At 49.0% G+C, this 23,965-nt stretch overlaps 1 protein-coding gene across 5 annotated transcripts in view; it reads right to left on the bottom strand.

Annotated features, from left to right (window-relative positions):
• The window catches only part of CACNA1D (calcium voltage-gated channel subunit alpha1 D), a 344,798-nt gene that overhangs the window by 37,003 nt on the left and 283,830 nt on the right, over positions 1-23,965 (bottom strand). For 2 of the 5 annotated variants that reach the window (XM_043442701.1, XM_043442700.1), the window contains 5 exons: positions 18,329-18,412; positions 10,968-11,012; positions 10,426-10,554; positions 8,103-8,168; positions 6,038-6,129 (listed from right to left, as the gene is read on the bottom strand). In XM_043442701.1, the coding sequence (XP_043298636.1) occupies positions 6,038-6,129; positions 8,103-8,168; positions 10,426-10,554; positions 10,968-11,012; positions 18,329-18,412 (416 nt within the window). Of the gene's footprint in view, positions 1-6,037; positions 6,130-8,102; positions 8,169-10,425; positions 10,555-10,967; positions 11,013-17,805; positions 17,890-18,328; positions 18,413-23,965 lie in introns of all 5 variants that reach the window. The other 3 variants (XM_043442702.1, XM_043442703.1, XM_043442699.1) reach the window with 2 other exon arrangements.

The raw sequence follows: 23,965 nt of genomic DNA, 5'->3' as shown, positions 1-23,965 counted from the left end.
CCTATCTTGAGTCCTTTTACTTCTTTTTCTGCTCTGATTGCTGTGGCCAAAACTTCCAACACTATGTTGAATAGCATTGGTGAGAGTGGGCATCCTTGTCTTGTTCCTGATTTCAGGGGAAATGCTTTCAATTTTTCACCATTGAGGGTGATACTTGCTGTGGGTTTGTCATATATAGCTTTTATTATGTTGAGGTTCTATTCCTGCTTTCTGGAGAGTTTTAATCATGAATGGGTGTTGAATTTTGTCAAAGGCTTTCTCTGCATCTATTGAGATAATCATATGGTTTTTATCTTTCAATTTGTTAATGTGGTGTATTACATTGATTGATTTGCGGATATTAAAGAATCCTTGCATTCCTGGGATAAAGCCCACTTGGTCGTGGTGTATGATTTTTTTAATATGTTGTTGGATTCTGTTTGCTAGAATTTTGTTAAGGATTTTTGCATCTATGTTCATCAGTGATATTGGCCTGTAGTTTTCTTTTTTTGTGGCATCTTTGTCTGGTTTTGGAATTAGGGTGATGGTGGCCTCATAGAATGAGTTTGGAAGCTTACCTTCTTCTGCAATTTTCTGGAAGAGTTTGAGTAAGATAGGTGTTAGCTCTTCTCTAAATTTTTTGGTAGAATTCAGCTGTGAAGCCATCTGGTCCTGGGCTTTTGTTTGCTGGAAGATTTTTGATTACAGTTTCGATTTCCTTGCCTGTGATGGGTCTGTTAAGATCTTCTATTTCTTCCTGGTTCAGTTTTGGAAAGTATACTTTTCTAAGAATTTGTCCATTTCATCCAAGTTGTCCATTTTATTGGCATAGAGCTGCTGGTAGTAGTCTCTTATGATCCTTTGTATTTCAGTGTTGTCTGTTGTGATCTCTCCATTTTCATTTCTAATTTTGTTAATTTGGTTCTTCTCTCTTTGTTTCTTAATGAGTCTTGCTAATGGTTTGTCAATTTTGTTTATTTTTTTCAAAAAACCAGCTTTTAGCTTTGTTGATTTTTGCTATGGTCTCTTTAATTTCTTTTGCATTTATTTCTGCCCTGATTTTTAAGATTTCTTTCCTTCTGCTAACTCTGGGGTTCTTCATTTCTTCCTTCTCTAATTGCTTTAGGTGTAGAGTTAGGTTATTTATTTGGCTTTTTTCTTGTTTCTTGATGTGAGCCTGTAATGCTATGAACCTTCCCGTTAGCACTGCTTTTACAGTATCCCATAGGTTTTGGGTTGTTGTGTTTTCATTTTCATTCATTTCTATGCATATTTTGATTTCTTTTTTGATTTCTTCTATGATTTGTTGGTTATTCAGAAGAGTGTTATTTAGCCTCCATATGTGTGAATTTTTAACAATTTTTTTCCTGTAATTGAGATCTAATCTTACTGCACTGTGGTCAGAAAAGATGACTGGAATGATTTCAATTTTTTTGAATTTTCCAAGACCAGATTTATGGCCCAGGATGTGATCTATTCTGGAGAAGGTTTCGTGTGCACTTGAGAAAAAGGTGAAGTTTGAATTGTTTTGGGTGAAATGGTCCTATAGTATCAATTAGGTCTAGCTGGTCCATTGTGTCATTTAAGGTTTGTATTCCCTTGTTAATTTTCTGTTTAGTTGATCTATCCATAGTTGTGAGTGGGGTATTAAAGTCTCCCACTATTATTGTGTTACTATTAATTTCCTCTTTCATACTCGTTAGCGTTTGCCGTACATATTGCGGTGCTCCTATGTTGGGTGCATATAAATTTATAATTGTTATATCTTCTTCTTGCATTAATCCTTTGATCATTATGTAGTGTCCTTCTTTGTCTCTTTTCACAGCCTTTATTTGAAAGTCTATTTTATCTGATATGAGTATTGCGACTCCTGCTTTCTTTTGGTCTCCGTTTGCGTGGAATATTTTTTTCCAGCCCTTCACTTTTAGTCTGTATGTGTCTCTTGCTTTGAGGTGGGTCTCTTGTAGACAGCATATATAGGGGTCTTGTTTTTGTATCCATTCAGCCAATCTTTGTCTTTTGGTTGGGGCATTCAACCCATTTACATTTAGGGTAATTATTGATAGGTGTGGTCCCGTTGCCATTTACTTTGTTGTTTTGGGTTCAAGTTTATACAACCTTTTTTGCATTTCCTATCTCAGAGAAAAATCCTTTAGCAAATTTGTTGAAGAGCTGGTTTGGTGTGCTGTGAATTCTCGTCAGCTTTGCTTGTCTTTAAAGCTTTTTGAATTCTCTTCATATCTGAATGAGATCCTTGCCTGGTACAGTAATCTAAGGTTGTAGGTTATTCTCTTTCAATTACTTTCCAGTATCGTCCTTGCATTCCCTTCTGGCCTGGAGGGTTTCTATTGATAGAATCAGCTGTATCTTATGGGAATACCCTTTGTGTGTTATTTGTTGTTTCTCCTTGCTGCTTTTAATATTGTTTCTTTGTGTTTTGATCTTTGTTAAATTGATTAATATGTGTCTTGGGGTGTTTCGCCTTGGGTTTATCCTGTTTGGGACTCTCTGGGTTTCTTGGACTTGGGTGGCTATTTCCTTCCCCATTTTAGGGAAGTTTTCCGCTATTATCTCCTCGAGTATTTTCTCATGGCCTTTCTTTTTGTCTTCTTCTTCTGGGATTCCTATGATTCGAATGTTGGGGCGTTTCACATTGTCTCAGAGGTCCCTGAGGTTGTCCTCATTTCTTTTGATCCTTTTTTCTTTTTTCCTCTCTGTTTCATTTATTTCCACTATTTCATCTTCTACCTCACTTATCCTATCTCCTGCCTCCGTTATTCTACTCTTGGTTCCCTCCAGAGTGTTTTTGATCTCATTCATTGCATTATTCATTTTTAATTGACTCTTTTTTATTTCTTCTAGGTCTTTATTAAACATTTCTTGCATCTTTTCAATCTTTGTCTCCAGGCTATTTATCTGTAACTCCATTTTGTTTTCAAGATTTTGGATCATTTTTATTATCATTATTCTAAATTCTTTTTCAGGTCCTATCTATCCTCCTCTTTTGGTTTGACTTGGTGGGCATTTTTTCAATGTTCCTTTACCTGTTGGGTATTTCTCTGCCTTTTCATCTTGTTTAGATTGCTGTGTCTGGACTGGGCTTTTTGTATTCTGGAGGTCTGTGGTTCCTTTTTATTGTGGAGGTTTTTCCCAGTGGGTGGGGTTAGACAATTGGCTTGTCAATGTTTCCTGGTTAGGAAAGTTTAAGTCGGTGTTCTGGTGTGTGGAACTTGATTTCTTCTCTCTGGAGAGCAATGGAGTGCTCAGTAATGAGTTTTGAGATGGGTCTATGTGTTAGGTGTCACCTTGGGCAGCCTGTATGTTGACGTTTAGGGCTATGTTCCTGCGTTGCTGGAGAATTTGCTTGGTATGTCTTGCTCTAAAACTTATTGGCTCTTGGGTGGTGGTTGGGTTTCAGTGTAGGTATGGAGGCTTTTGGAAGGTCACTTATTACTTAAAGTTCCATGTAGTCAGGAGTTTTCTGGTGTTCTCAGGTTTTGGGCTTAAGTTTCCTGCCTCTGGATTTCAGTTTTATTCTTCCTGTAGTCTCAGGACTTCTCCAACTATACAGCACTGATAATAAAACTTCTAGGTTAATGGCGAAAAGATTCTCCCCCGTTAGGGACACCCAGAGAGGTTCACAGAGTTACATGAACAGGAGAAAAGGTAGGAGGGAGATAGAGATGAGCAGGAGGAGAAAAAGGGGGACTCAAGAGGAGAGAGACAGATCTATGCAGCTGTCTGTTCCCAGAGTGTTCTCCGTATCTCAGACACCTACAAGGATTCACAGAATTGGATTGGGAAGAGAAGGGGAAAGGAGGAAATAGAGGTGTTCTGAGGTAGAAAACAGAGAGTCAAGATTGGGAGAGAATAATCTTCGGTTTAAAGATAGGGCTTCTCTTTTTTTTTTTTGTAAGGTTATAGTGTAGTGCAAATGAAAATGAAGAGTAGTAGAGGAGTACTAGAGGACTTTAAAAGAAATAAGAGAAAAAGAAAAATAGAAAATAAAAGAGAAAACGGAAAGAAAAAAAAAGAAGAAAAAAGAAAAAAAAAGAAAAAGAAAAAAAAGGAAGAAAGAAAAAAAAAATTTTTTTCCCCCCTAATTAAAAAAATCATAAAAATCTATGAAAATGAGAGTTAAGGAGTAATGGGGGAGTAATAGGGAATTTTAAAGGAAAATAAAAGAGAAAAAATAAAAAAGAAAAAATATAAAAAGAAAAAAAATATTTTTTTTTTTCCTTACTTAGAAAAAAAAAAAGTAAAAATATATCTAGGAATTTCTCTGGAGCTGTTGCGGTCAGTGTGGGTTCGGCTCAGTTTCAGATAGCTCCTAGTTCCAGCTTACACTTCTCGATATCTACAGGGCCCTTCCGGTGAAGTCGGTGTTTTCTACAGGGATTTTAATCTGTTGCACCAGTCCCTTCTGAAGCGGTTCCCTTTGTTTATTTGGCTTCTGTTTGCCGGTCTCTTCAGAGCCTCATTTCCGCCCTGACACAGGCGGGCAGAGGTGGACTCTTATTCAGGTAGCTAGTTCCGTTGCGCTGCTGGGAGGGGCTGACGCTGCGGGGAGGGGCTGGCGCTGCGGGGCGGGGCTGACGCTGCGGGGAGGGGCTGGCCCTGCGGGGGCGGGCTGGCGCTGCCGGGAGGGGCTGACGCTGCTTTCTCCGTCTGCGCTGCTCAGGCTCCCGGCTGTTCTATATGGAGCGCGCCCCGCGCATTGCGAGGTTCCAGCCCTCGGGTGTTACACAAAAGCGCGGAAGGGAAAGCTGCGCCCGCTCTCTGTGCCTTCCCCGTCAGAGCGGTCCAGGCAGCGAGGGGCTTGATGGGCGCGCTATCCCCAGGTGTGGCACACTCACTCCCTTCCGCGGACCCAGTCTCAGTTTCCGCTGACGCCAGTCGGGTGCGCGCGCCTTCCGCCCTCTGCGTCCCCAGCCCCAGTCCCCGCCCGCGCCGGTCGGGTGCCTGCGCCCTGTGTCTCACCGCGACCTTCCCCTCCCCCCTGCCTCCTGCCTCCGGCGGGGCTGGGCCGGTCCGCAGCCTGCGAGCTCTTCTCTGGACTTTCTCCGTCCCTTTGTTCTGCGAACGGCCGGCAGTGTGTTCGGGCCGGTTAATTTACTCTCTCTCCTTTGGTCTCCCACAGTTCAAGTTGGCACCTCACAGAAGCTCCCTCCGATTGTCCTCAGGGCACTCAGGCCCGGACCCTAGCCCAAGCAAGGCCGCCTAAGACTCCCTTCCCGGGACGGGTCTCCGTCCTTAGCTCTTTTGTCTCACTTTTTATCTTTTATATTTTGTCCTACCTCCTTTCAAAGACAATGGTCTGCTTTTCTGGGCGCCTGATGACCTCAGCTAGCGATCAGAAGTTGTTTTGTGAAGTTTGCTCTGCATTCAGTTATTCTTTTGATGAATTTGTAGAAGAGAAAGTGGTCTCCCCGTCCTACTCCTCCGCCATCTTAGCTCCTCCAACTAAACACTTACACTATAATTTTTAAATGATTATTATTTTTAGCAACCTAACATCTGACAGCTTGATTAGATTCCCCGGTTCAATTCTGTTGAAAGAAAAGAACTGGAAACTAACTTACAAAGAACTTGCTCTCCAGTCACTAGAGTCAATAGGAATTACCTGTAGGGTTTCTAGAAGTTCTCACACTTCAAGACACTCTGTTTACAAAGTTATTAAAAAGAGTTAAAAACAATCCCATACAGCTTGAAATTGTGCATCTCACAATGCTCCCCACTGACTGTGCAAAAGGCCTCCATGTTCCTGCTAAATTTTCATTTTCCTGGTTGTTTGAGTGCATGCGCCCATGTGTAAGCACACACTCCATACCGCCCCAGTGGTTCAGGAGACCTACTCATTCACTCCCAAGTGGAAAACCTTAAGCCAATCACAATGTGAATGACCGAAAGCCAGCAAAATTCCTCTGTGACTAAAATGCTACCATGTCCATGTAAGAATACAAAACAAATACAAAAACCCACTAGGACCCAACTGCTTTAAGAACCTCTTTTGCTCTGGAGCCCAAAGCCAGAGACACCAGCTCAGGACTGGACTTACCTGAAGAGCAGCAGCACCGCCTGGGGAAAGGTCTGGAAATTGTTGTTCCTGTTGATCTGGTTGTTATCTCTCATGGCCACTTTCCCAAACATCTAGAGACAGAAATTGTTAGGGGAAAACGAAAAAATTTTATCATATAGAGGAAAAAAAACAAAAAAGCCCCCCACATGTGAATTTAGAACTCAAGTTCGGTCAATACCCAAAATGCCTGGCACTTGATTCATCCCACTGAGATGTGCTGGGCTCTATTCTAACCACTGGGCACACCCTCAGCTCAGCACGTTCCCACCCTGGGGAAGGGATGCAGAAATAACCGGACAGGCAGCCCTCCCAATGGGAGTTCGGCTGGTCCAGCTCCACGGGATCCCCGAGGCTGGGGGCTGGGGCCAGGGAAGGCCTCCAGGAGGAGTGAGGTTAAGGACTGGACTGAAGGGTAAGGAGAAGCCAGTCAGGCGACAAGGAGGGCAAAGGGTGCTCCAGGCAGAGGGAGCACGGCCTGCAAAGGAGCAGAAGCAACATGGCCTGGGTACTCCGGGAAATGAAGCCAAAGTGAGTGTGACAGACAGACCAAAGACAGGCTGCGGACAAGCATGGGGGGCCGGTGGGCTTTGCTTTAAGGGCCAGGAGAAGTTACTGAGTGCGTCACTCACAGAGATTATAGAAGCCGACTGACATTTAGGAAGAGCCTGATGCCCAGCAAAGATTCTCCAGTGAACATGGGGTGGTATGTGTGATGTGGTTTGCAGTTCTCTGTGACACTTAAGTTTTACACAAGGACGTTACGGCATAAAAGACATTTCGGGGCCCAGAGCACCAAAAGCTGCTGACATACAGGGGCTCAAGCACACTGACTCTTCATTCAAAACCCCTGGTGATACGGAATCTAGAAAGGTGGTACTGATGAACTATTTGCAGGACAACAATGAAGACGCAGACCCAGAGAAGAGACTTATGGACAAGGGCGGGGGGGTGGGGGTGCTGGTGGAGGAAGGAGGGGTGAGATGAATGCAGAGAGTAGCATGGAAGCGTATACACTACCATAGGTAAAATAGATAGCCAATGGGAATTTGCCGTATGCCTCAGGGAACTCAAGCCGGGGCTCTGTAACAACCTAGAGCGGTAGGAAAGGGTGGGATGTGGGAGGGAGGCTCAGGACGGAGGGGACACGTGTACAGCTATGACTAATTCGTGTTGATGTATGGCAGAAATCAAACCAAGATTGTAAAGCAATTATCCCTCAATTAAAAATAAATAAACAAGTAAAGCCCCTGGTGAGTCCTGGTGACTTGCACACGCTTCTCTGCTTTAAGAATACAAAAGTAGGGACCACCACTCTCTGCTACTGGAATACTTCTCCTCCTTCTCATCACAGCACTCCCTGACCTGAATCAGTGGACAGCAGGGCAGAGAGACCCCGGGGTGGGGGGTGTCCAGGACCACAGACTCCTCCACCTCCCTCTCCCCACAGAGGCTCTGCCCCCAACCCGGCTACTTCATGTTAGGGCTCAGTTGTGAGTGAGCTCCTATCCCCTCTTCACACCTCATGAGGGGCTGGAGAGCAGGCCCCAGGTCACAGAAGGGCTTGCTTCCATGCTTCTTTTAAGAAGGGTGCTTCTGAGGCAAGATAATGGTTCACTTCAGCCCCAGCATCTGAAATGCTTTCAGATGATAAACAGACTTTAGTATCACTCAGTATCCTCTTAGCAACGGTGGCGCAGAAAACAGGACAATTATGGCTTCTTTCAGTACTGCGCTCAGGCCGTGGCTACACTCAACTGTGGGTTTTCTCCACTAGTTTGCTCTCCTCAGACACAGAGCGGGGGTGGGGAGTGCCCTAAACCCAGCTTCCCCTGACACGTTCTAACCTCCTCAGGCCCTTCTAAGCCTGAGGCTCTCGCTGGTACAAGCCCTCTCCTGCAGGGCCAAGTCTTTCTCAACTTTGTTGCTCTTTAGCAGCCAAGCCTGGCTCAAAAACCATGACCTGCCTTTCCAGTCCACCTGTCCCAAGTGCAGCATGCTGGGGCGATGCAGCAAAGAGATCCAGGGGAGAGGTGCTGGAGCATACCTGCATGCCGATGACCGCGTAGATGAAGAACAGCATGGCGATGAGAAGGGCGACATATGGGAGCGCCTGGAAGACAGGAAGCACTTGGGTCAGCATGAGCCTCCTGCCCCCTGGCGCCGATGGCTCGGGGTGCAGGGAGGGGAGAAACTGAAGGCCCACATAGAGTACACCCTCTGTTCTTTTCCATGCTATACGGAAAGGACATCAGTAGTGAAGAAGAGCTTTTAAACCCCAGCACAGCTTCAGCCCTGAGGACAGCAGCCCATACACCTTGGGTTACGAAGCTGCAGGCATGATGTGCTGGCCACGGTCATCAACAGTGCGTCCTGCTCCTAAATAGCGTTACCTCTCAGAATAATGCTTAAATTTACTGTTGGATTCCTTTGTGAAACGACTGTAATTGATAAAATGGTTCCAAACTGCTTGCTTGCTTGCTTTCTTCTTTTGTGGGTGTGTTTGCAGCAGGGGCAAGCAGCTATTTTGCAAAGAAACATCTTTATGCAAAATCACCTTGTGTCTGCTGAAGTACTTCCTTAGAGTGAAGTGTTAGGAGTGGAATTACTGGGTCAGAGGGGAAGAACCACTGTCTGGCTGTGGCTATAGAAAGCAAGACGCTTTTCTTAAAATGCACCCTTTTTGAAAGAAATGCAGAGCTGGGGGCTGGGCCAGGGAAGAAAAGGAGCTAGCCGTGTGGTGGCCAAGCCTGGGCTCTCCTTAGGAACATCAAATAAAAGCATGGGTGTGAAGTCAGACAGACCCCTGGTCTTTTAAGCCAAGGCTCCTCAAATGCTTTTCTCCCTCATCTCAGGTGACAGAATATGTCCATGTGCTCAGCATGTCTCCAGGGAGTGCCCAGATTGTTAAGGCCAAGCTCACATGCATAAAACCTCCACTTGTTCTCCTATCTGAGAAAGGTCATCAGAAAGCCAGTGGCTAAAAACCTCCCAACTTGTGCCAGGTCTGGGTCTGTGACTGCCAGCTTGGCCCAGAGTAGCTGCACCATCATGACAGCTGGGCTGGTTAACAGCCCCACAGGGTTAGTTCCAGGCTGTCCTTGCCATACCAACATGCATTTTCTCCTAGATAAGTGTTGAAGAATTTTGTTGGCACAGCTTCTCAATTTTTACGGTCCGCTACTTGGTGACATGAATTGATCCATAGTGACCAAAACCTTTTTAAAAAGGAAGAATGACATTATTGCTTGAATCATTCTATCTTTATAGCAGCTCAGTCACAAACATTGGTGCTCTGTATTAATAACAACAGTCTAGGCTTTAATCCCTTTCTAGGACCGAAGCTCACCTGCCTGGGACCCCCACTGGCCCTGCCTCTCTCAGAGTCGCAGCCTGGCTCCTTCCACAACCTCATTTTCCCCAACAGGACTCGTGAATTTCCTTCAAGTCTCTGGACTGACCTCCTTCCCCAAATGCACACCTTCTCCTCTTTACCTGTTAAAAATCTGCCCACTGTGGAAAAATGTCTCCTGAGATATTAACAACAGTTACTTGAGACGTGGGGGTGGGTTGTCCTCTGTGTATCTTTGGATAACTTCATTTGTTAATGTGAGCATTTATAGCTTTTGAATTAAAAATTGTCAAAAGATAAAGAAATGAAGAGCCATGACTTATTTTCTAATGTTTGTGTGCATCTACAAACTCCCCAAGTGGTGTACTTCTGGATAAGATTCAGGGCCCTTCACGATGGAGTAAGTCTGAAAGACTGGAACATCTGGTGTGGGGTGCCAGACGGTACAGGAGAAGCTGGGTTCTGTTTGGCACAGCCGGGAGAGTACTGCTGACAAAGGGCACCTGGCTTCTACCTAGATGCCCTTCACTATGCAATCCTGCCAGGCAGAGGACAGCCCAGGATGGGGGACAGTGTGCTGGCCCAGGCCAGTTGGTCTCTGACTTTGTATCTATCAACAGATCAGCCACCAGACTGGACTCTGGCATCCTTACGAGGCTTCCAGGGATCGGAAGCCTCCGATCCTCTGACCCTCCCTCTCTCAGACGTCAGCATTCACCCTGGGCATCCTGGGGAGGACAGAGGGGCATGGAGCCCCGTATCTCTATTGGCCTTGGAAATGCTGCAGAGATCTCAGCTCTGGGTCCTTACTGCTCTTTCTTCTGCTTCCTTAAGCAAGTCATCCTAAGTGATTTTCCCAAGCAATGCTGGAGAGGTCTCTTCTGCGTTCTACGTCCTCCACGGACCTTGAGGGTCACAGTGGTGCTGCAGAAGGGAGGGTGGATCCACCATGATAGGGGACAACCGCCGACTTACACATGATCTTCAAAGACAAAGAAGCCCTTGCCATGGCTCTTACCTGGAAGGACTTAATAAAAGTCCACAGCAGTGTCCGGATGCCTTCCCCTCTGCTGAGAAGCTTCACCAATCGCATCACTCGGAAAAGACGGAAAAAGGTGATGGAGATTCTATTGCTCTCTTCAGAGTTCTGAAGGGTTATCATGGAGAGGTCAAACCCAATGGAAAGTAGAACATGCAACACTTTCAGAAAAACAGCAACAGATGCACACAGAGGTGGCAGAGGTAAGAATTAAAGATGTGTTTCTAGGGCCTTTGCACCTTACAAAGCATGATATGAAAGGAGAAGTTACATGCTAACAACACAGAGCTTTGGAAAACTGCGTCCACACAGCACATGCATGTCCACGTGGTCTAGAGCGTTAAGAGGAGGACGCTGGGCTGGTCAAGAGTACTGGACACTGATGATGAATGCAAACCACTGCAGACACTGTTCTGGAAGGCCAATCATGGAGAATACAGAACAACTAGTGGAGGACTCGACATGGCCCAATAAACTCAAGGGAAAGGCCCAGCCCCCCGGGGACTAGTCACTGATCTTACCCCAGGTGTAGCGGTTGGGACAGGGACATTTTCACTTTCAGTTGGCTTTAAGAAATCAAAGATTGAAAATGCATTAATGAACTGGGAAGGAAGCTGGGGTTCAGGAGAATGGTCCCTCCCCACTTCTAAACATTCTGTGGTTTGTGTCTCAGGAGAACCCATGTGCTCTCTCCCTGAGGAAATGCCACGGCACTGCCTGGAGCTGGACTTGAGGGCGGGCAGCCACTGATGCAAGCTCGGACACACTACTTGCCAATCCGCACCCCAGGACGTGATGGTCTAAGTGGCTGACAGACGTCCAGTAGAAGATAATGCTGCAAGACCTCAGGTGTCCCCACACGCAGAAATGCAGGGTGGGATTCTATTTTCTTAGTCGGGGTTGTGCGTCTGTGCAACGAACTGCTCTGAGGGAAACCATTCCTAACCCTGGGGAACAGGATGACTCTACCAAGCAGGGAAAACTGAGTGGAAGCTGCGTGCGGTCCTCAAACCTCCCACACTCCAATCTGCACCCACAGAGCTGGGTGGGGCTGAGTCGGAGCACATGGGAGGGGGGCTGGTTACCCCCCCTGAAGCTGTCACAGCCCCGCTGGGAAGGCTCGGCTCTAGACAACTCCTGGGAAGCAGCAGCCTAGCACCAGCGCACCCTGGGCTTCTTCAGCACTGCTTCTGGCTGGGCTCCAGTCCCCAGGGTGCAGAACCCCAGCCCTCACTGCCCTGTGCTCACCTGCCTCCCCACTCAGGCTGGGAGCCCCCAGGGGCGGGGACCTCACCTCACTCCAGTCAGTGCCCAGCACAGCGTCTGGCACTTATCAGAGGTTCAGTAAGTGACTATGAGAATGCAAAGAGGTTGTAAGCCAACTCACAAATATCAGGAGGCATCTTCAAATTCAACAACAATGGCTGAACAAGAGTTGGGAAGTGCCAGCCTTCCCTCCAGTGGGTCACCTCTGCTGAAGTGGCCGGGCTATCCGGCAGCCAGCACAGGAAGGGGGCTCTTCTGGTTGGGGGGCCATGAACTGCTGGGTGCTCTCCAGGCCTCTAGGGAGCCTCTCTGCACGGCATGTCTGTATAGCTAAGGGATGCGCATGCACGCCTGGATGCACACAACAATCAGATGGGTTCTCCTCCCTGGAGATACCGGGAGAGGAAAAACTCCATTCTGAAGGCTCACTCTTGTTTACAGCTGCCTCCTAAGACCAAAACTAAAACTCTGTAAAATTCATAAAATATAAGGTATTTGGGCACGACACCTCACAACTGAAATTCAACAATGAGATTATGAAGCCAGGACTAACAGGTTCTGGTTGGGTTAGGAATGGGTCCTTGCTTCAGTTGGGATGCTCTTTTTACATTCCTTCTATTATCTCACCTCAAAAGAGACTGTATCTCCTTAAAGGGACAGATGATGGTTTTTAAAATGACTTTAACAAATGAAGGTCTTCATTTACCAAAGCTCTCCTGCTTTCCCACACCATCTCCCTCAGGGCTATGTGCAGGGGGCTCCAGTCTCACCCACATAGCTGGACTGTGAGGTGGTGTGTGCACGTGTATGTGTGCTCAAGGAGACCAGAGTGTGCACAAGACAACACTTGGTGGTATACTTTTGCAATGTTGTGTTAGACCTGCAAGAGAATAAAAGGCTGGTGGTCAGGGACCACACTCGTTTTGGCCATGACCTGGCTCAAGCCTCTCCAGGAGAGACCTGGCTGACCCCTCCCTAGCCTGCTCCAGGAATGACAGCTAGTACACCCCGCTGATGACATGGCAAAGTTAGCTGCCAAACGGACTTCTGAAGTGTATGTCTCTTTTTCAACTGCTGTCTCTGAAGTATGCCAGGTCTTGGGCTACAAACATGAAACCATGGGTAGTCTTGTTCAAAAAAAAAAACAAAGAGGAAGAGAGAGCATTTGTGGAGGGACAAGGCAGCATAACATGCAAGAATGGAAGCACAGGGCAAACGGCACACCAGGTTGCATGCATCGCCAGGGCAGCCTGGGACACCCCTCCCCGGCCCCCACATGCTATGCTGGGCAGGGAGGACGTCACTGGTAGCACTCAGGGAAAAGCGCAAGTTGCCAAAATATCTTACAAACTGAGGGATCCTGAGGACGGCTTTCCTAAACTACAAATGCCAGCCTGATGAAAAGGGCAGGCCAGCTCTCACCCTGGGCTACCCACAGGAACTGTCTGGGGCTCTTTAACACTTTGATGCCTGGGTCCTACTCCAAAGATTCTTATTTAAAGGACCTGGAGTATGCCCAAGCTTTGGGTATTTTTAAAAGCTCCCAGGTGGTTCCAACTCAGCCTGTCACTCACAACAGCTCATTCCCTTTAGATCTGGAGCAGCCACACAGAGTGGGGCCACCAGAAAAGCCCCACACAGGCTGTTACAGCTAAGCAATGGGTTCTTCTGGGGTTGATGAGGGTTCAGTACTCAGATGGATGCAAATTGAGTAGGGCCATCCCCATCTTCCTTATGAGGGATGGAGGAGGCTCACAAACCCAGGGAGCTGGTGAAGGGTATAGATGGACCATGAGCAAGACACTGCTCTGCCAGATTCCTGGGATCGACCACAGGATACCCCTAGAGGCCAGGACACTAGGGAAGGTCTCACTCCCCAGGGAGCTTCTATAGACAGCACTGAGGGCTAAATGACCAGTTTTCAATCAAGGGATTTCCAGTGTCATCCTGGGACCTGGGCTAGATGACCTTGGTAGCTCCTTCCTGAGATGCCAGTCTTTGTTCTGAAACCCTACAGGAGGATGGACCCTCAGCTTTAGGAAGCCAAACTATACACCAGGGTCTGGAAAGCCCCTTCCCACAGGGCTCCTAAGCAGGTTCTTGAGAGGTAGGCTCCGGGCTAACCCCCCTGTAGCTACAGGAGTCAAATGAGCCCTGAGTTCCCCAAGTGCACACGGAGCAGTCTGCATTTACGCATCAAATCTCATCTTTTCTTGAAAAAAACTGAAAGGATGCCGTTTTCCAATCCAGACAGGAAGCAAGCCAGCATCTCAGCAAACCAGTTACCCTGAGGCATCCTGGGGAATTCCTATGGGGAGCCTCTGACTTCTGACCTAACAGGTAATACCTCTGGCACAGAAGCCTTCTGTATTGGGGATTGCTGAGTCTGTCTCCAGAAACCAGCTACCTGGTCCCTGGAAAAGGGTGAGCATACAGCATGGAGGGCTGAGCAACCTGACTGTTGATTCAGAACAAGAGACTGAGGGTAGCTATGGCCACCTGGTCCACCTGGGCCCATGACAAGGCAGCAACAGTTCTGAGGTCCCTGGGAGTGAGCTCCCTCTGTTGCTCCTGAGTGCCAACAATGCAGACACGGCTTCTAAACAAGTGTGCTGCCTCCCCAGCAGCAATGATAAAGGTGAAGTCTCAATGTCAGCGAAAGGAGTTATGGAGAATATGAGGCTGGGTCATTTCTCCACTCAAGGAACAAACAGGCATCAAAGAAGAAGCAAAAATGAGCCCACCAGTCCTCATCTGACATTTTAGCAGCTTGATGATGTGATGACCAACTGTGATGAAGACAAGTCCATGAGAGCTGTCAAACCACGACTGTGTTTGGGTGGGTGTTGGGGAGGACGGAGCAGGATGAAGAGGGTTGGGTGAGCATGCAGGCAGGACAATGGAAAGGGCCATCCAAACTGTTTTCACAAAGAACACAAATGCAGGCTTGACTGCTCATTTCCAGGTCAGATCAATTCATTCCTGTGACTATGCTGGCCTGTCACAGAGCCAAGTGTGATTGACCAAGATGGCCCCAGCTCAGGTGCCAGGCTGGAGACACAAAATAGGGCACAGCAAACAATTTAGATGACCACGACCCACAGCACTCCTGTGAAATTCAGCGAAAACCAAAGGTGGGGAAGCCAAAGACAAGAATACAGTCTTTTGAGTGCTTTTGCTTTAACGACTTCACCGTATATATGTTTATATATACTTGCCGCTACAATTTTCTAAAAACAAAACCAACATGAAAATCAATTAGGCAACAGAAAAGATCAACAGAAGTTGGGAGAGAGAGCACAGCAAATTAAACATTGCAAAAAATGATGACTTATGGCAGCTAAAAACAGCCAACAATGGACCAAGAATATTCATGCTCAGCTGAGTCAGGAGTGCAAGGGACAGGCCACCAGGGAAATCTTGTGTGCTGCTTCCCTGCAGAAATAGGTGTGGGAGAGGGCAGGGTGGAGGAGCCACTGGTTACACTGGGAGAGTTATGTCACCAGAGGTTAAGGACACCTCGTCTCTCTTTGTCTCTGTGCTGTGGCCTGCGGGTCACAGATGCCCAGTAAAGATGTGATGAAGGACTGAGTGAATGAGAAGGTGGCCGTGAGCATCCCTTCTACATGGAGGCCCAGCACAGAAACGCTGAGGCCCCCTAAGGTCTCCTACTGGCCCAGGGTGTTGACCTGGCACTGCTCCCAGCTCAGGGAGGTTTGGTGTCAGGCTCCATCTGACCGGGGGAAAGGTCACAGTTGCTGAAAAACAGTACAAGGATGTTGACCGGTGTGATTTTTGAAAGCCTGATGGAATGCCAATGAAAGCCTGTACTGCACAGACACCCCAGAGTCAAATGCTAACTACAAAACTGTCTGTGGGCTTTTACAGACCTGTGGCTTTCCTGACCAATGCAAGGTGAAGGAGGACACGTCCGAGACACCACTGAGCAGGGCTGAACCAGAGGGAAGGTGCAGTGGGCTCAGCCCCAGCACACAGTGAGGCAGCCAGGAAGCTGCGAATGCTTCTGGGGGTGCACCAGAGCGGGGGTCAGGCATTAGAGAGTCGGGGTGTCCACCTGCTGCACAAACCCTGGCCACATCCTGGTGCACAGAAACTAAGTATGAACTCCACCACCTGCACGACAGCACTCCAAGGAGACCTGCTCAAACTATCATTTATGATACTCTCACTTGCGTTAGAGACCACCTCTGACTTAAGGGTCTGGGTCCAGAATGTTCACCTAAGTTTCCTTTGATGGAGGCTGTAAGTGCTGTATGCGGTGAGATGATTAGGCAGGCAGATGTCTGGTTGTAAACTGAGAAGAGAGCCCAGGGCCACCCAAGGAGGGTCCTGCTGTTCTCCCAGCATCAGATTATTTTTATAACTGAGCATAATTTACACATTAGGAATGGCAATTTTATACCTGACTCGGGGAGTATTTTCACATAAAGTGGAATTTATAGACATCTAGGCTTATGGAGGTTGGCGGATCTGTGTACCTAAGTCTAGCAACATAATATTTCAGTACCTGGTCATGGCATGAAGTTGAGTGTCACAAGGCTTAATTCACATCCTCAAGAACACGGTAATGTCTTACAGTTCATTTCACTTATTATTACAAGGAAAACCTACATTTAAAGTAATGATGCTGTATCTCCCTAACACTTTGGGGTTTTTAGCAAGTACATTCATAAATACTCCTATCGTTTTATCATTGCAATGTACCTACGAAGCAGGGAGGGCAGACCTCATTCACCCTGGTGGGTCCATGAGGGAACTGAGGCCCGGGTCCAGTGGTCCACTACTCTATACTCCACTATCAGCCTGGCCCCCAAAGCAGTGGCATATAGAGATCTCCTTCTCCTTATTTGATACAGGCTGTCTGGGCACCAGGATGGACCATACAATCCCACAGATGTCAGCCAGGCAAAGCGTGGCAACCTGTTCCCAGCCAGGCGTTAGGGTCAGAGGGCCAGGCTGGCTTCGTGGAGCAGGAAGCCCCACACAGCACACAGAAACCCACCCCATGCTCCACCCGTCCCTGCAAAGGGCGCCACTCAACCGGGGCACACACGCTTGACACCCACAGAGGTCTGCTGATGCACTGGGGCCAGACTAGGTGGGCAGGGCCAGTTCTGCCCGCAACAGGCCCTCCTGGTCGAGGCATGGGTCAGATCCCAGAGGGGCCGGTGGGAGGTGGTGCTGCCCTTTTTTGGAGCCTTTGAGTTTTGAGGCGGGTTCTCTGGATGTTTCCTAAAGGGTGGCAGGGTGTCACTCCAGCTACCTCACTGCTCCCCAACACGGGATTCAACTGGGTGCAACACAGGAGCGCTGACACCCTCTCCTGATATACTCAGGGCTCCCCTTGCCTGGCCTGGGGCAGCCTTCTATCTGCATCACCACTTGGGGAGCTAGGACGGGGATGTTCTCCAGCGTCACCAGTAGGCCCGGGTACAGGTGAGGATACCTAGGGCACGGCTGTGCGGTTTCTCTCCTGTACTTCCACAGAACCACGGTGGGCGCCAGGACCCACATGATGAGCTCTGTTTTCCAGCTGGAAAAACTGAGGCATTAAGCAGCCGGGGGCCTTGCCAAGGTCAGACAGCTCCTGGGTGGCAATGCTCACATACCCACATAATTAACTCCCAGCCCTTAACATCTTAAGAAGGTCTTTAATAATCATGTTTTCATTCCAAAATGGCAATTCCACATTTACCTCCCCACTGTCATTCAGGGGAAGGGGATGGGGGCGGGAGGGAAAATAGTCTTTTGGAATAAAAGTGGAAGTCGCTTACTTGTGTCTGACTTTGCGACCCCATAGACTATACAGTCCATGGAATTTTCCAGGCCAGAATACTGGAGTGGGTAGCCGTTCCCTTCTCCAGGGGATCTTCCCAACCTGGGGATCGAACTGGGGTTTCCTGCATTGCAGGCAGATTCTGTACAACCTGAACTACCAAGGAAGCCCTTGGAACAAATGTGTGCGTGAATTTCTAAATGTATATAGAGGTGCATGGGGAGGGTTTCTGGTCTCTTCCACATTAGACTTAATGAAAACAATTAGGTTTATAGGACACAAAGTTTGCTACTTACATTCACTTCAGTTATAGCAATATCAACGACGCTACCAACAACAATTAAGGCATCAAAAGTGTTCCATGCATCAGTGAAATAGTGCTGTTAGGCAAGCAGTCAGAAGCCACAGAAGAGAGGAAGCACAACAGGAAAAAAAGAAGAAAAGGACAGTGTTATAAAAGGGGAACATTCTAGCATGAAGCCATTTGGCTACTTAAAAAATCGCCCTAAAATAAAAATATACTAGGTACGTCATTTTGAGTATCACTTCTGACATAGCAAATAAAAACAGTCACAAGTGCCTGTCTTGCCCTGCCTACTGCACCATCGTCAGTCCCGCCAAAGACAATTCGTGTCTCAAAAGGCCTGCAGATCAAGTTCTACGCTAAGAGGCCTCTTTTCCACACTCTCCCTAGCAAACTCCTGGTTTTGGGTCAAGTGCGATCGGGCTCTGTGACTTGTCCAGGTGATGCAGTGCAGGGTGGGGTGGGTGTGCAGACAGAGACAGGACGGGAGGTGCTCCGGGCGGGCACATACTCACGTCGGCTTCGCTGAGGGCCACGTCTACAATGCTGCCGATTACGATGAGGGAGTCAAAGGTGTTCCAGGCGTCACTAAAGTACCCCTGGACAGAGCAGGCGGGGGCAGACGTTCATGAGCACGTAGGAAGGAGACGCCTCCATGCCGACCACATGGGGACACACCCAGGCCCCGCAGCACCCACGGAAACCAGGAGCCAAAGGGAAGTGACCACACTGTCCACCGGTGGAGAGGGATGTGGGGCGGGGCACCTAAATGTGTGAAGGAGTCCATACACGCTCGCAAACACACACATATACGCACACGCATGCATGCACGCACACACAATGCAGATCTTGGTCCTAGGAGGCACTGGACCAAGCCACATACCTGCAGGACAGACAAGAGGGAGGCACTTGGCGATTCTGCCCTGGCACCCAGAGTCACAACCCCAAGCTGAGGGAGAAGGCCTTCCTACTCCTTGCGTGGGGTCCCCAATCACCCCACTTCCTTTCCCCAACTTAGCACTATGATCGGCATTTCACACATTCTCACTTGTGTGCCCTTGAAACAAACCAGTATCCCTGCCCCTCCTCACCAGTTGAAGTACTGCAGAGGGCATGTCCTGTAAGGATGTCCTCACAGAGCTCTTGGTCAAAGGGACATGAAGGTTTACAGGGAGACTGGCCGGTGATGCACAGGGTCCAGGTACAGAGGTGCGGGCGCGGGGTCAGTGCAGGCAAAGTCTCATGGGGAAGGAGCACTGAGCGAGGGTGATGATGATCGAGGCTCCCACTGCCCCCCAGAGCAGCATCAACCCCCCAAGAGGCTCCTCTTTCTCTCCATCTCTGTCTTCCCCTCCCTCTGCATCCTCCAGGCTGAGAGGGCTCCTCTCCATCCCACAAATCCCCACTAGGTTCTTCCTCACTTCCAGAGACCTCTGCAAACCTGGCCTCCCCAACCCTACACTACCTGCCCACATCCACTTCCTCCTTCAGGCTCAGCTCAAATGCCAATGACCTGATGGCTTCTTTTCAGGTCCTCCTCACCTACAGCTCCCATCCTGGGGACTTGGCCTCTCTCTTGTTCTCTGAAGCTGTGATCACAGCTTCTGGGGTCTGTGCCTGCAGGTCGACCCTGGGATAAGCCCTCTGAGAATGAGGACTGTGCTGACTACTCTGCCCACCCCCCATCCCAGGGCTCTGAGCTCAGATGGTGCCTGACATGTGGCAAAGCCTCCACCTTCCATCAGCATGCATCCTCTAGGTCATTCAGCTCTGCTCTATTGTCATTGTTTCGGGTTCTTGAATCTTGTGGAAGGTAGAACATTCCCAAGATCTAACTTAAAAATCCATGTACACGTGGCACACACTCTGCATCCTTTTCTGGGCTCAGCACAGTAGGGGCTATGTTAGTGCCTGTCGTCTCCTGATGGTCCCCAGGAAGCCCTCTATTGGAAGGCGTGGTGGGAGCTCTGTGCCCAGAGGTTTCTGGTTGCAAGGGCAACACCTGAAAATTCACTGTGTCTTTTCAATAAGACAACGTGTTGTGGACATAAAAATTCCAGTCTGAACTAAATAACAAGGGGCCCAGCATGCTTACAACTGGGTGTACCTAGTGCTGGATCAAGAAGACCAGCACAGACGGTTCTGTGAAGTCAGGTCCCAGGAACTGGTATCAAGTGCAGGCCCAGAGGGAGCCGCTGCAGAGTCCAGGCCCTTTATGCCACTGTGGAGGTGGACGGGCTGGCTGTTGCAGTAGCTGTGGTAGAGATGCCCATCCTGATCACTGTTAATCACCCCAGGTGCATTTACAGGGGAGCTCTAACACTGCCTGAGGGTTTGGGATTTTTAATCAATTTCATCTTAAAGAATGTACAATCTTCCCAACCAACTGCCGTGACTTCTGACCCCAGCCCCCCCATCTCCTCTCTCCTCCCTTCCCACAATCCCAGTGCCTCCCTCATCATTCCTCACACTCATGACTGTCACCTCCCAGACCCCTCTGTCAGCCTCTAACCAGTAAGCAAAAGCCTTCCTGCCCCAACTCTGGTGATCTGTGGTACATGTTACATGTCTGACGGGAGGGTCTGCTCAATAAACACCACATCTCACATCTTAGAGCTTCTCTTCTCACGATGCAGGGCTCTTGGCTGGCAAAACTGAGGAGAAGGGGGCCCCCGTGTGAGGACAGGACTGGTGCCCCTCAACAAACCAGCCGTGCTGGTCAGCAATGAGACCAGCACCAGGCCGGAAAGGCACGTTCTACTTCCCTCACCAAGGACGACGCCGGACCACAAAGTCCGCTGATGACGCAGTGTGCGGAATGCCAGCACTGCACTGGACTGTGAGAACACGTGTTTGTTCTCAGGTTATTCACATCACCGCGAAGAGTAACACATAGAGGGCTAACCAGCGGCCTAGCCACAGAGCACACTCTTGGGGGCAGAGCCTGTCCTTTTTTTAGGGACTTAACAGCAACACAGAGTCACAGGGCACGTGCAGGGCCTTCCCCTATCCTCCAGAGAGGAACTGATGCCTTAGAAACATGTGGTTGTCAGGAGCAACTGGGCCTCGAGAGAGACAGAGAACAGTAAAGACCCACTGTCCATCCTGTCCATCCCGCACCCATCAGCCCCTGCCCTGTCCTGCTAATGATACCTCCCTTAGCGAAGGCCACACCCACCACCTGCGCACTCAGTCCCACTCTGCTTTAGACTTTATTCCTCAGGAGCTCCTCTCAGGAGTCTCCATCTCTCCAGAGCGGTCAGTGTTCATCTCTGGACCATTCCTATCAGCCTATGAACTATTCTCCAGCTGGCCCAGCCCAGCCCACTGTGATGTATGAAGTCACTCAGAACCAACCTGATAGCGACTTGACCTTTGGGGTCCCAGAACTCTTTGGCAACTTCATCAACTCCCTCTCCGGAGAGTCCACTGCACTAAGTCGTGCCTAAATTCCAGAGGGTTCCTGGACTGACACCCCTAATCTAGGAGACAGGAGGCTGGAGTTGGTGCAGGTGCCTGGAAGCCATAGGCTCTGGCCAGGCGGCTCTGCTAGGGGTCCAGGGGAGGCAGAGAATGCCAGCCCGCCCCTTCTTCCCACATCCCCTTTCCCTGTTTAGTAGCCTCCTCTGTAATAAAGTCACTGTCAAGTGACTATGACTCAGCCCCTACCCTTCCCATCAAAGTCACCACAGCATCTGGTAACCAGCAGGTTAGGCCAGGGCTTCTAGCATGGCACTGCCTTCATGCTCTCCCCTCTTAGCCCGTACAAGAGGGTCTCCTACAACTGAATGCTGAGGCCAGGGGGCCCGCATGTAGAACCAGCAGACCCTAGCAGCCCAGTAAGAGTTGGCCCTTATTATTTTTTGTCCTTTCTCACCCATTTGAAAGAACCAAGCAAGTCATTCACAAGCAATAACGTCGATTATTCGAAAACACTTCTTACTCTGGAAATTCAAAATCATAACCCAGATTAACATGGACGTAGGACCAGGAAGTTTGCTGTTTCTAAGAACTCCGTCCTGACTGTCCATTAGTGCCATCTCCTGCCCAACCACATGCTCCTGGGAGCAGAGTCGGACCCACAGCCAGGACAGAGCATAGGCGCGGCATGGGTTAGGCAGCAAGGTGTTTGCAGTGGAAACGAGAAGAGAAGACCAAGTCCATGCTCTTTTTGCTGCCTGGAGTCTCTCTGCAGATTGAAGAAGCTGAGGCAATCACTGGCCTTTTGGGGTTTACTGAGGCAGCTGAATCACCTACCAACTTCTGCCAGGGATTATCTAGGAAGCATTCAACCCAAGAGTTGACCCACCATGCCAGCTTTGGGCAGAAACTGTCACTGACAGCTTTCTAACCAGCATAAGCCTTTTCAAAAGGCAAGCAGAGGCTTGGAGAAAAACAAATTCACATTTGGTCACTCTGCTCTGCCTAAACCTCCTGTGATGGAAGAGCAGATAGTGTCTTATGCCAAGAGTCTGAACTCACAGGCTCATCCACCCATTCTTTTTTTCCTTCCATCACTTTTCTGAGTAACCTGCATGTAGCAGGTGTCGCGTGAGACAAACACAAAGCCTGTGACCTTGAGCAGCTGCTCATCAGCTAATGGAGGGAGAGACACGGGTGGTACTGATGCACAGTGAGCATCTAACACAAGCACACGTGCAGGGGGAGCTGACCCTGGCTGGGCTGGGGGGACACTGTCACAGAGGAGCCCACATTCCAGACAGGCCTTAAAAGACAACGAGGTGGACAAAGGGCTTCCAGACACAGAAGCATGAGCCACAGAGAAGTCCAGCAGGCTAACAGCTGGGGATGGGGGCAGAGGAGGAATGGCCGGGAAGTCACGACCAGAAATGAGGCAATATGTAAGTGCACTAGTGTCTGGTGCAGGACTTTGAATACTCAACAGAGAAATACCTCCCCCACACTCCCTGCCACACATACACAATAGGTGCACGGTCACCTGTGGGTTTAAAGCGAGTGTGCAGAAGGGGGAAGGAAAGGGCTGAGACCAGAGGCAGGAGATGGTTCAGCAGCTGAGTGACACAGGAGGGAGTGGGGCAGGGGAGCCTGGGGTGGCACAAGCTGGCCTCCGAAGCCCTGGGCATGGACGTGTCTTACTAGGGGAGAAGGGGACCAGAAGGGAGCTGTGGACCCAGGTCTGGACGGGACAGCTGAGCCCACAGATGAGCCTGATATCAAGTTCTCGTTCGTGTTTCCTCTCAAGTGTTGTTATTTGGCATTAAAACACATCACTGAGATACATGTACTCACTATGAACTGAAAAGATAGTATCAAGGTTTCATTCTAGGAGGTGCAGAATATACTCCAGGAAAACTGCTAGCGCTGACTGAGCAGCCTTATTTCTGGCAGGGACCCAGGGGAGGGAATGCTGTCCTGGGAGGTGGACAGAACCAGGTGCCCCGTGTTTGCCACACGTCTGCTCTGCACAGAAACAGGAGGACAGTGCTCAGCCGCTTTCTTCTTCCTCCAAATCCCGTAACTCGATTTTTTCCACACTCCAGTGTCTTGGCGTGTAGACCAGGCATTTTCAAGGCACACATGACCCTTGAACAATGCGGGTTTGAAATGTGCAGGTCCACATACACACAGATATTTTTCAGTAGTAAATCTCACAGCACAACGTGGTCCATGGTTGGACTAATCCACGGATGCAGGGGAACCTCAGATAAGGAGGGGCGACTCTAAGTTATACTTGGATTAGCCTGCATGTTGTTCAAAGGTCAAATGTAGAACCAAGAGCAAAATGCTTAGAGGTCTAAAACGTGGGAACAAAGTGTGGCTCCCTGAAGAAAGGCCCATGGCGGAGGCAGATAACATAGTTGACCACATGTTGGACAAGACACCACACGGGTGGCTTCCAGAAGCACAAAGAAGGAGACAAAGCCCTCCCTGGGGCAAGAGAATCACTGGAGGATTCCAGCAGCTGCCCCTCAGGAGAACTGGAGGGGAAGCCCAGGGGAACGAGACTTGGTTCTTACCCACATCAGGGCCCATCTTTCAAAACCCTAGGGTGCCCCAGTCACTCCAAGTGCGTGAGGTCAATGCCCAATGGGTGGGTCTTCCCCGAGGAGCTGACACAACACACTGAACAGCCTGCTTGCTCTGCCCTCTCACTCCCTGGCTCTCTGGCC

The sequence above is a fragment of the Cervus canadensis genome, chromosome 22 (assembly GCF_019320065.1).
Source record: "Cervus canadensis isolate Bull #8, Minnesota chromosome 22, ASM1932006v1, whole genome shotgun sequence".
In the NCBI taxonomy this organism is placed as follows: Eukaryota; Metazoa; Chordata; class Mammalia; order Artiodactyla; family Cervidae; genus Cervus; species Cervus canadensis.
Note: the sequence above shows the minus strand (reverse complement) of the source record. Positions and strands in the feature narration are given on the sequence as shown.